At 45.7% G+C, this 12,851-nt stretch overlaps 1 protein-coding gene across 9 annotated transcripts in view; it reads left to right on the top strand.

The window, feature by feature from the left end:
- MTSS2 (MTSS I-BAR domain containing 2) overlaps window positions 1-12,851 on the top strand; it is a 309,369-nt gene that overhangs the window by 117,573 nt on the left and 178,945 nt on the right. For all 9 annotated transcript variants that reach the window (XM_069217485.1, XM_069217486.1, XM_069217481.1 and 6 more), the window contains exon 2: window positions 12,531-12,592. In XM_069217485.1, the coding sequence (XP_069073586.1) occupies window positions 12,531-12,592 (62 nt within the window). The remainder of the gene's footprint in view (window positions 1-12,530; window positions 12,593-12,851) is intronic.

The following is a 12,851-nucleotide window of genomic DNA, read 5'->3' on the forward strand; positions in this document are numbered from 1 at the left end:
ATTGTTAGCCATGTCTCTGGCTGCACCCTCACCCTCACTGATCCCCCACATTTCACCGCTGCCATCCTGTTATTACACACTTCCACTGCTGGGTTGGATACGGCTGTGTACAGTACAACTGCATGTTACTGTAGGATTAGGTTCTATTAAGTTACTAAAGAGTTCTTCGGCATCAGAGGCTGAGACTGAGACAGTGTAAAGTAATGGAAAACCGTGTTAACTGATGCGGCTTGATATGTACAGACACACATACAAACACACACTAAAACACTTCATAATGTTGGCATACAAAACAGACGTGAGTTTACAATAGTGCACCTGGTGAAACAGACATAAACCCTGCGGCAGTTTACAGGGATCAAGGGTGCGGTGGGGCATTTAGGGACCAAAGTAAAGAGGCAGAGAGACAGCTGTATTTTGTTTCCATATCTCACCAGAACCTGCCTAGAGGAAGAGAGTAATGCAACCTAAAAAAGTAGATCATAGTGAAATGACTGGCGGTATAAACAAAATAGATCTCTGTGGCATCAGAATAAGAATGAGATAATATACTGACCTGTTTGTAATGTCACAGCTTAACTGAGATCACTTTTTACCAGCTGTGAAAATAGCACCAAATTAAGCTTTTCTGGTATTCCACACGGACGTTACAACATTGCATAGAGCCTTTGTGCCTCAAATGCAATTGGTGGATTCGGTACCTTTAATCTACCAGTGGCAGGCGGTTCTGTTCGAAGCAGGAAGCTTACTGCAGCCTTTGCTTTCTATAGATACTGGCGGCTCTACCAAAGAGACTGTCAAATAGGAGGAACTTTTATGAGACCTAGCATGTTGCAGTGGCGGTTGGTGAAGTTTGAGAGTGGTGGGGCTGGGCTTGGCCCGGGGTCGGGGGAGGAAGAGGTTCACATTGTGGGGGGTGGGGAGCATGGCAATTTTTGGGATGCTAGTCACCATTTCAGTGTTTTCAATTTGGCACCAACCCATTTTTCTAAGTACAATCCAAGTTATTTCCACATTATTGTGGGCTACTTAACACTGATCAGCGGATGGGGGCTAGTGAAGAATCAGCTTTCCTTTGCAATATTACGTTATTACTTTAGTACACCCACTACATGTTATCCTATAGCGTATTATGTGCACTACATTGGTTAGCCTGGTTTTAAGTCACATATATCATGTTAATTGTACTGTCTGTTTTTACACCAACACCAAGATGGTGTCTGGAGAGATTCTGTCTCCCTGGCCACACAACATGTTTGCACTAATGGATGAATCCATCACTGCCCCCTAAACATGTTAATGGGCAGTTTCAACATATACCGTGTTTGGCATGTTTTTCGGTCACAACTGTGCGCACACTTGGCACCTTCCCCTACAGGAGTTTTAATGGGTTTGCATGCCCTTTGGGGACTTCTGGCCCAGCGTTCACTATATCTGCTCTGTGGCTGGTTCAAGGGAGAAGCCAGAAAATTGAAACACCACACACTTCGAACAAAAGCTCTTACTATATGGCACCAAGCAAACAAAGCAAGTCATCACATCCCTTCCCAAAAGAGCGCTCCTGTTTTAATTGTATCCATTCCCCATTTCCTCCTTCCATTCGCCTGCTGATATCCACCATTTCATTCTGTCATTCATTCATTCTTTCATCCATCATTCAGTCTTTCACCATTCTTTGCGAACACCCATACATTTCCAGTCTATCCATTCATCTCAATATGTAGCCATCAAACCTATCCATCCATGCACCTATCATTCATCCATCCTTTCACACATCCATCTTTTCAGTCACTCACTCATTCATCCATCCACCCTTTCATCAATCCATCGACCCTACCTTTCACTCATCCATCCGTTATTTCCCTCATCCATCTATCCACCCTTTAATCCATTTATCAATCCACCTTCCCTTTCACTCATCCATCCATACTTTCACTCAGCCATCCTTTCACTCATCCATCCATCATTTTATCTCTCATAATCTTTCCATCCATCCATCCATTATCCATCTATCCATCCACCTTTCACTCACCCAACAATTCACTCTTTAATCCATCTATCTACCCTCCCTTTCACTCATCTATCCATTTTTTAACTCATCCACCCTTTAATCTATGCATCAACCCACTTTCACTCATCAATTCATTCTTCTACTCATCCATCCTTTCACTCATCTGTGCATTCCTTCGTTCATCCATCTATCCACACTTTCACTCCATCCATCCATACCATCACTCAACCTTCCATACCTTCTCTCATCAGCCATCCACCCTTTCACTCATCCACCCATGCATACATTTACCCTTTCAGCCTCTCTTTCATTCATCCATCCATTTTTTCATGTATTCATCCATCCACCATTTTATCCATCCATCCACCCATCCACCCTCTCTTTCACTCATCCATCCTTTCTTTACTCACCAATCCATTCTTTTACTCACCCATCCTACATCCATCCTTTCACTCATATACCCACCCACCCTTTTACTCACCCATCCATCCACCCTTTCATTCATACATCCATCCATCCTCCCTTTCACTCACACATCCATCCATCTGACTTTTCACTCAACCATCCATACTTTCACTCACTCAAGCATCCATAATTTCTCTCATCATCAATCCACACTTTCACTCATCCATCCTCCTACCCTTTCACCCTCTCTTTCATTCATCCATCCATCATCCATTCTTGAACTTAATCATCCATTCGCCCTTTTACCCATCCATCCATCCTCTCTTTCACTCATCCATCCATTCTTTTACTCATCCATCCTACATCCATCCTTTCACTTTTACCCTCCAACTGTTTACTCACCCATCTATCCACCCTTTCACTCATACATCCATCCACCCACCCACCCTTTCACTCACACATCCATCAATCAGCCATCCATCCTTTCACTCACACATACACCCCTTCACCCTTTCACGTTATTTATGACCCCCAGCTGACATTTTTGTTGCCTCACCTGGTGACATGGAGGGAAGCTTCAAGCCAGGCGAGTCGGGACTGACTAATTAAAATAAACACACGCACATGCAATGTGCAACACCTTGCTCTTTGCTTCACTGTCCCCACGAGTCTGCTTGCTGGCAGTAAATCTAAGGCATACCGGAGCTCAAACGGCATCCAGCATGAACTGCAGCGTGGGAAGCAGCACTTCGAGTCTGCGCAGTGTGTCTTCAAAAGTCCAGCTCACACACTGCGCACACTCGATTTCGTAGCTTCCTGCTTGTAGTCTCACCCCACTCGTCACAGGGTCTGATACCACCCCAACCTGTAACGAGTTGGAAAAGGGTGTGGTGACAATGGTCCCCTCTCACTGATTGACGTGGAGGCCGAGAGCTGCAGGGCTTGAACCTGAAACGCCCAGAGCTAACTCTACCTCCACGTCATCAGGGGGTGGAGACTGAACCTTGATGCAGTGTCTTTGCCGAGTTGTGACCTCACAGGTCTCAGGGATGTGAGATTGTCAGCCCAGCAAAATTCTCTAGACTTTGTGCCTGCCCAGGAAAGCGTCACTCCACTGTCATCACTGCAAGGAGTACAGTTCGTAGTGTAGAGCAGCCTCAGAAATATAATTCAACATGTATATACACTGTGTTCACAAGTTGTTTTAAGGAAGCAGTTTCAGCTTTGCTTCCATGCATTATTTTTCACCGAGAATGTAAAGGGGGCGGAGCCCCGACGCCCTTGAAGAGAAACCGCCACTGGCATGTTGTCAACGGAGCCACCATGGGTTCTCTGATATCAACCACAGAACTATTGTTTTCACAAGAACTCTTTGTGTGGAACTTTCACTGGGATAGGAAAGACACAATGGGGGTGATTCTAACTTCGGCGGGCGGCGGAGGCCGCCCGCCAAAGTTCCCCCACCAAAATACCGCTCCGCGGTCGAAAGACCGCTGAGGGTATTTTGGGATTTGCCCTGGGCTGGCGGGCGGCCGCCAAAAGGCCGCCCGCCAGCCCAGGGCAAATCAACCTTCCCACGAGGACGCCGGCTCAGAATTGAGCCGGCGTAGTGGGAAGGTGCGACGGGTGCAGTGGCACCCGTCGCGTATTTCAGTGTCTGCATAGCAGACACTGAAATACTTTGTGGGGCCCTCTTACGGGGGCCCCTGCAGTGCCCATGCCATGGGCATGGGCACTGCAGGGGCCCCCAGGGGCCCCGCGGCACCCCCTACCACCATCCTGTTCCTGGCGGGAGACCCGCCAGGAACAGGATGGCGGTAGGGGGTGTCAGAATCCCCATGGCGGCGGAGCGCGCTCCGCCGCCATAGAGGATTCTGCAGGGCAGCGGGAAACCGGCGGGAGACTGCCGGTTTCCCGCATCTGACCGCGGCCGAACCGCTGCGGTCAGAATGCCCTGCGGGGCACCGCCGGTCTGTCGGCGGTGCTCCCGCCGACCCTGGCCCCGGCGGTCTCTGACCGCCGGGGTCAGAATGACCCCCAATGTCTTGTTTGTACACTTTTCGGGCTTTCAAAGACTTCGTACTATCATGTGCCAGATAGCAGTTAAATGTTGGCGAGTAGAAACAAGTATTTGTAAAGTCATTAGGTCTCACCTATAAAATGTAAGAGCTAAACCGTTGGCTTTGCCAATGCTTGTTTTCAAAACACTGTTCACAAATGAAAATAAAAATACTGAATGAAAAGCAATCACATATATATATTAAGGTATCTACATTGAAGTCAGTATATTTCCAATGATCATAAATGGTATAGTTATTTTCAGATTTCACATAGCCAGCTATACATACTTTTAGAGACCCTCTTGCACTGGATTAATCTTAAAAATAATGCGGAGGGTTACTTGCAGGTGCTCAGAAGATAACACACAGCTGTCTGAGGCAGTGATTAAGGAACTTTCACAATTTACAGCAAAACCCTTGTCATTTACTTCTCCATAACTAGGAGCCAGAATAAATGCTCAGGCCATGTGGTGCTCTGCAGCAGCCAAGGAGACGTGTGCCGCAGCAGCCTGCCCTTGAATTCCCCGGGTGCAAAAATGCTGCCCTGGCGTGTCAAAGCCTGCACTTTCATGTGGCACACAGGAGATAAAGGAATACCAACTCGATAAAGTCTGCTTTTTAGCTACGTCTGGCAGGATATAACGGTTGCTGTACATTTACAGATGTTCTGGTGTGATGGTGTGGAAACAGAGAGCATAGGAGGGGCAGGAATGTGTGGTGGGAATTAGCATATGAGTTAAAAGTGCAAAAAAACACATGCACTCGTATGGAGTGCTGATGTGAGCGGTGAGAAGATACAAATCACCCAGTCAAAGGGATGGTAAAGAAACTATGCTTCTAGTGTCGACAAAAGAAAAAGGGAGGAAAGAAAGCCATTGAATAAGAAGTAAGCAAATGAGATAGACTGACCCTACAAATCATACGTGTGGACTGACCCCAAGCCAATTCGATAAGTATTGGTATTGTACAAAATAAGCAGAAAAAAAGATCTCCCCTTGGAAATTAGTAACTCTCCAAATATTCCACCATCACTTATACTCACTTCTCACACATACCCCACCTCACCCCAGTTTTCACAAGAATCAGTGCGACTACAATTTATAGTACAAAACCACTTGGAGTGCGCATTGTGGGATTATATAAAATATGCAAACTGTATGAATTAGAAGTGTGCTACAGTGATGTTGAGTAATGTAATGAAACATTGTTGATTCTTATGTGGGCTTATGTTTATGTTACATTTTGGGTCACAAAGGTTGGATTTTATTGTGGGGGAGTTTATGTTGTTTCGTCCCGAGGAAGGCGGTAAATCGACAAGTCAACCACTGAAACGCGTTGACGCGTTAACTAATCTGAATCTGCCGAAAGACTCGGACACAATTGAATGTTTCAGGGTGTTTTACATCGGGTATTCGAAGGAACAAAAAACAGATCAGCGCCACTTCCCCGGTGTGCCTGTGAGTTGTCCTGTTGTTCTCCCTTGGTGTAATATCTGTTTTCATTTAGAGGTTTTATTTTATTTGTGCGTCGGATTCGGAAGGAGGATGTGTTTAGGTAAACGTCTTTTTGAATGGTTAATATATTTATGAAGGGCTTTGCTATCTGGAATAAATGTAAAGCGAATAGTGATTAGTAAAATTGTTTTGTATAATTTAAGGGAAAGTGGTTTTGCACTGTAGATGGTAGTATTCTTGTGAACACTGGGGTCAGCGTGGGGTATGTGTGAGAAGTGAGTACAGGAGATGATAGAATATTTGGAGAGTTAACGTTTTCCAAGGGGAGATCTTTTTTCTGCTTGTAAAACGTGGTGCTCTGTTCCCTTGGCTCGCGGGGCCCTTCCTCTTATTCTGATTGTACAAAATAAGTCTTTATCAACCCACAACAAAAGCTGTCTGTAGCGAGACCTAAAAAGTAGATTTCTGTGGACCTTCTGTTTGCTTTGAACAACCTTCATCATGTTTATCTGTACATTTGTAGGAGCGTGAACATTTGAAAAGAATCATTCCCAATGCTGCCTACACCCACGATATCACCTTTTTATGAAGCTAGAGGTGGATCTGTGGCTAGGAACCTTTGCAGAGAGGTTTAATGCTTTGCTGAATCCTAGACAAAGCTCTCAATAATGCACAGTAGAAAGTGAAGATGCCTTCAATACAACGTCGTGAGCTGAAGGCAGACATCCCTTAATGATAAGTAGGAGAAGGTGATAGCACATCTACAAAAAAGTTACAGTCCTTCTGACCTCTGCACCTTTCAAGCATTCTGCAATAATCAATACCTACGCAACCCGCGTCCCCGGGGCTGTCTGGAAGTAAGCTGTGCAGTGGAAATGTTTGCATCACCCAAGAAGCCTACTTTGCCATCGGCCAGGAGTTGAGAGATCAACAACTTGGAACTGGGGTAATTGTGGCAGAACCCACGTGAAGATGATTTTCAACCTAGACAACCAGACAGCACCAGAGGTGCCAGTCTAAGACAATTTGAATTTCCCATCAGACAGTCACAGAGGGAGATGTGCTTTTATATGGTCTTGCATGAGAGCGGAGCTGTCACCACAGTTATGTGAGCATCACTAGAGAGGGGCCGTGGCTCCACCCACATGTTGTGAGCCAGGAGTACATGTTTTGATTGGGCAGATGATGTATACTTTGACAAAAAGGTGCTTTCCCTTCAGGTTCACCCTGCCGTGATCATTTTGTTTATCTAGCTGCCTAAGCTTGAACTTTCAGAGGCACACACAATCACAGCATTGGAATGGAATTTAAGTGTCTTATATAATTAGGAAATGTATCTTGGTTTTCTCTGGCACCAGCACAGATGGGAGGAGGACAGTTATTAACCTACATGTTTTTTTATGTCTGGCTTGATTGTGCAACTGTCACCTGACCTTAACCTAGAGCAATATTTCCTTCAGTTCTTTGCTTCCATACCAATAAGTATCTATTCCCATGGGATTTACCTGTAATGCTTCACTTTACTATGTAACATTAAATTAAAGCCAGGGCTATTGGGTTTGCCAGTGTTAGATGTTGTTTTTGTGTCTGCCCTTCACATGGTATTTAGGCATCTGCATGATTTACTAAGTGGTGAGTAAACTTCCACACAATAAATGCTTTCAATTAGGAAGTTGCTGATTAAATGTTTGGAATGCGCTATTGATTAAACTATGCATTCGCTGTTAGTTTGAGAAACTCTTGCTTGTCTTATTTCACTTTATCGATTTGTTGTTGTAGCTTTATTTCTTTATTTCTTTTTTAGTGTCCCCCAATAAGGCACGGTGTTTCATTATATGACTCCCTGCAACAATTATGCTTGCAAAAGAAAACCCACATTTTATTATGTGACGAAAAATAATAAAGTATCCACTCACAGCCACACTTGTGTCATTGTGCAGGGACAAGAACTGGATCATTCTGGGCTTCCATCCTCCAGGTAGCAATACCTAAAACCAAACAGCTTGATTTGACAACCTGCAATAGAAAAGCCAGGCTCCATCCCCTCCTTGGCTTAACATTCTGGGCAAACCATGTAATCACCCTGTAGCTAACAGGAAACAATGTGTCAGCTTAGATTCTCTTGTAAATCACTCTACTGCCCTCTGGCCTGGTTTGCACTGTAAAAAACTGGAAACAGACAAGCACTGGCAAAGCCAGTAGGTCTGGCATTGGTTGCAAACGTTTTGACTTGGTTAACAGGTGGTTTGTCCTGATGTTTGCAAAAACTTTGTGGGGGAAGTGGCTGAGGCATCATCAAACAAAAACAAAATGGTGGCTAATACCAAAAATAATTTTTGGTATCAAAAAGCACACTCGCCAAAGTAGACACTGTCATTGAAGTGCTTTGTGTGTGGATACACTTATTATGAAAGGGCAGAATGCTGTCCCCTACAGGAAGTTAGTCAATGGCTAAAGTGGCTGATTCTTTGTGCCATGCTGTAATTGACGGAAGAAAAAATGAGTGATTCAATAATGGAGGAGTTGTGGCCTAATGGTCTGAGCTGCTGTCTTTGTATCTGCAGAACCTTGTTCGCATTCTTGCATTGGCTCAGCTTCCTGTGATTCTCGACAAATCTCCCTGTACCTTAAAAAGTTAATCTAACCTTGTATTCTGTGATCTGGTGTTCATATAAAGAGCTCTTATGCCCATGGTCCAAGTTCACAGTTCACATTATAAAAAACAAAAAACAAAAAAAGACAGGCCAATGGATGAAAATAGGAGACAGAAACTACTATAAGTATACTATGCAAGCCATTTTAGTAAAATCGAATGGTCTTGGCTAACACCAGAGCTGAAAAAAGCTAATTGTTGTATAGATCACAATGTGGGGCAGTTCTGGATGACTATGAGTCTGGCTTATAGTTAAAATACCGAATGACCTGTGCTCTCCTACGGCAGTGCTCTTGAAGATAGCAGGTTCTGCCATGGGGTTTGGATTCAGAGGTTCTGATTTCATGACCCGTTTCCTTGTGAAGGCACATTCAGGATCTGAGGATACTAGCTTTGTTTTTTGTGCACTTTTAGAATGAGACATTACTGGGGACACTGCTTGCCATACACTGTTATAAAATATATTGAAACCAAGTAGCGACCTTCTAAAGACAAGGCTACCTTCTCCCACAAAGGGCTGTAACATGGGAGATGTTATTGTTTCGGGCTGTTAGGAGATTTCCTAACAGGCATGTTCCTCTCCGAGGTTGGAAGAGTTGAGACTCAGGCAGTCTCTCACGGGCATTACCTCGCTACAAATTAAGCACTTGCCCCATTGCTAACCCTGAATATAGGTCGCACCTGTAGTCAAGCGGTACCAAGACAAAAGCATTGTTTACCAACAGTGCACAGAACCCGTTGAGGTTGGCTAGCTCCAATGTATCTGGAGATCAAAATACATGGTTTGACCCTCGCCAGGACCTGCCATTATAAACTTGGGCCCTACTTAAAAAGCACTAGAAGATTGTACACTTTCACAGTCTTGACAAGGGGAGTATCTGCGGACAAACTCCGTTAATTAATGGGGCCAATATATCTGGCCTTGTATTAATACTGAGCTCTAACCAGGTCTTTGCCATCCAGTCCACAGTCGGAATGGAGAGAGTAAATTGTGTCTGTGTACGATGAAGAGTGAATGCTTCACAGGGTGAGCATCTTTGTCTCACAAAGGAGAGGGGCACCTGTGCACTACACAGGAAGTGAATAGCTCATCACAACACAGAGTGAATGTCTGCATTACACAGACGGTAGAACGTCACTGCATCACACAGACAGTGAATGTCTCTGCATGGCACAGGAAGTGAATGCCTCTACACCACACAGGGAATGAAGGCTTCTCTATCACACAGGAAGTGAATTTCTCTGCGCTATACATGTGTGAATGTCCACATCACAGATGAGTGAAGGTCACTGCCTCACACAGGAAGTGAGTGACTGCATTACAGACAACTGCACGTCACTGCATCACACAGGAAGTGAATGCATCACACAGGTAGTGAACGCCTCTGCAAGACTCACGAAGCCAATGTGTCTGCTTTACAGAGAAGTGTCTCCGTCACACAGGTAGTGAATGCATCTGCATGATGGAGGAAGACAATGTCTCTGCATCACAGAGAAGTGAATGTCTCTTCATCACACAGGGAGAGAATGTCTGCATCAAAGAACAGTGTTCACTGCATCACACAAGTAGTGATGCCGCTGTATGACGCAGGGAGCCATTGTCTCTGCATATAGAGAAGTGAATGTCTCTTCATCACACGGAGAGAATGTCTGCATCAAAGAACAGTGTTCACTGCATTACACAAGTAGTGATGCCGCTGTATGGTGCAGGGAGCCATTGTCTCTGCATCATACAGAATTGAGGCCCATATTTATACTTTTTGACGCACAACTGCGCCGACGCAGTTGTGCGTCAAAAAATTTAACGCCGGCTAACGCCATTCCAAAGCACCATGCGGGCGCCTTATTTATTGGATGACGTTAGCCGGCGCTGCGGACTGGTGTGCGTCAAAAAAAATGACTCACACCAGGCAGTGCCGGCGTAGGGGAAAATGTAGCTTGGGCGTCAAAAAATGGGGCAAGTCAGGTCTGAGGCAAAATTTTGGCCTCAACCCGATTTGCGCCATTTTTTTTTTACGCCCAACCTCCATTGAAATGGCTCCTGTCTTAGCAAAGACAGGAGTCATGCCCCCTTGCCCAATGGCCATGCCCAGGGGACGTATGTCCCCTGGGCATGGTCATTGGGCATAGTGGCATGTAGGGGGGCACAAATCAGGCCCCCCTATGCCACAAAAAAAATACGAAAAAAAATACTTACCTGAACTTACCTTAACTTCCCTGGGATGGGTCCCTCCATCCTTGGGTGTCCTGTTGGGGTGGGCAAGGGTGGCAGGGGGTGTCCCTGGGGGCATGGGAGGGCACCTCTGGGCTCCTTCTGAGCCCACAGGTCCCTTAACGCCCTGCCCTGACCCAGGCGTTAAAAAACGGCGCCCATCAGGCTGGGCGCTGTTTTTTAAGGCCTGCCCCCTCCTGTGTGTCAAAATGACATCACAGTATAAATATGGGGCACAGGCCTTAAAGTCATTTTTTGGAAGGGAACGCCTACCTTGCATATAATTAACGCAAGGCCGGTTCCCCCTTCTAAAAAATGACGCACATGGTGGAACTTTGACGCCCGCGGGGTCGGAAGTCAAAGTATAAATATGGGGCAGTGTTTGCGCCGAATGTGCCTCAAAAATTTTGACGCACATTCGGCGCAAACAGAGTATAAATATGCCCCTGAATGTCTCCATCACACAGGTAGTGAATGCATCTGCATGACGCAAACAATGCCTCTGCATCATAGAGAAATGAATGTCTCCATCACACAGGGAGGGAATGTCTCTGCATCACACAGGAGTGAATGCATCACAGAAGAGTGTTCACTGCCTCGAACGGGGAGTGAATGCCTGCACAATAAAGAAGGGAACGACTCTGCATCCCTCAGGGACTGAAAATATGCATCAAAGAAGAATGTGCACTGCACACACAAGAAGCCACTGTCTCTGCATCAACGAAGGAGTGAATATCTCTGCACGCCAGAGAAGGGAAGGTGTCTGCATCACACAGAGTAAACACCTCTGCATCACATAGAGAGTGAAGACTTGCTGCACTTATATGGAATTTGGTACATCATGCAGGGAGTGAATGTCATGCCTATAAATTGAGCAGTAAGTGAAGCCTTCTTCAGCCGAGGACTAAATATCTCCACCACAGGGAGGCAGAAGTTTAACCCGAGCAGATATCTCATCGCTGTCTATCAACGCTTACAGTTGCTGTACCACACCTTTCTTGTCGGTGTATTTTCCAACCTGTGGTACTGTATGTTCGCCATTTATGTGCACAGTAGACCTGAAAACGTTGAAGGGCATGGGACCGTGCACACATCAAAAGCTTCCCTCACCTATGAGTCTTGGAGAGGGTTCACTGTGGAGCTCACCATCTCTCCACAAGATCCCTCTCTCAGCTTCAATCACATGTAAACTGCCATGTGTGATCTACGTATGCATGTTATGACATGTTGCAAACTTTTTACATAGCACACACTCACCAGTCACTTCAGCACTTGTCGCTTAGGTTGTCTTCAGTTGTGAGTTTGACCCAGGGAGTGACTTGGGGGGGTGTGTCTGTTTACGTGCCCTGCCCCTGTAAGTCGGTGTGGTGTGCAAGGAGTGTAGGGTTTTCCCTGCGGATGATAAGTGTGTCTCCACCACCATTCACCGATAGTAAAGTCAATGAGCGAATCCCGCAGCGTCATTTCAGATCAGCTCCCAGAGTCATATTTGCTCCAATAAATAGAAACTTGCTACTGATGGAGGGATTTTTGTTCCAAGGCCCAATTATCTGGAATGTATTACCCATTTCTTCGACCCGAGACACAGAAAGATCCAGAGCTGCTAAAAGACCTCTGTTTATTAGCATAAAGGCTGGGCGGGCTGGGATCAGGGCCTAGAGTCGGTTCACTATGTGGAATGAACTGTGTAACTGATCTCACTCACACTCACTCTGTCCCTTTCTCTCTCTTTCAGAGCTCATACCCCATCTGGGAAGACTTCAATTCAAAGGCCACAAAGCTGCACTCCCAGCTCCGGTGAGTACCCTCCCTGCAGACGCAGGTCCTGTCATTGGCAAGCATTGACTCTTCTCCCTGTGTTCTGTAGCCCATGAGAAGTGACTCCCCGGAACTTCAGGTCCTCTGGCCTGTAGATAGTGACTCTCCCTATAACTATGCGTCCTGTGGCTAGAGAGTAGCGACACGTCCTCTAATCTTGGCTTCCTAGAAAGTGGAGAATCTCTCTGTAATTCCTGATTATGTAGCTGGTGAAACAGACTCTCACGTTAACCATGGG

The sequence above is a fragment of the Pleurodeles waltl genome, chromosome 12 (assembly GCF_031143425.1).
Source record: "Pleurodeles waltl isolate 20211129_DDA chromosome 12, aPleWal1.hap1.20221129, whole genome shotgun sequence".
NCBI lineage: Eukaryota > Metazoa > Chordata > Amphibia > Caudata > Salamandridae > Pleurodeles > Pleurodeles waltl.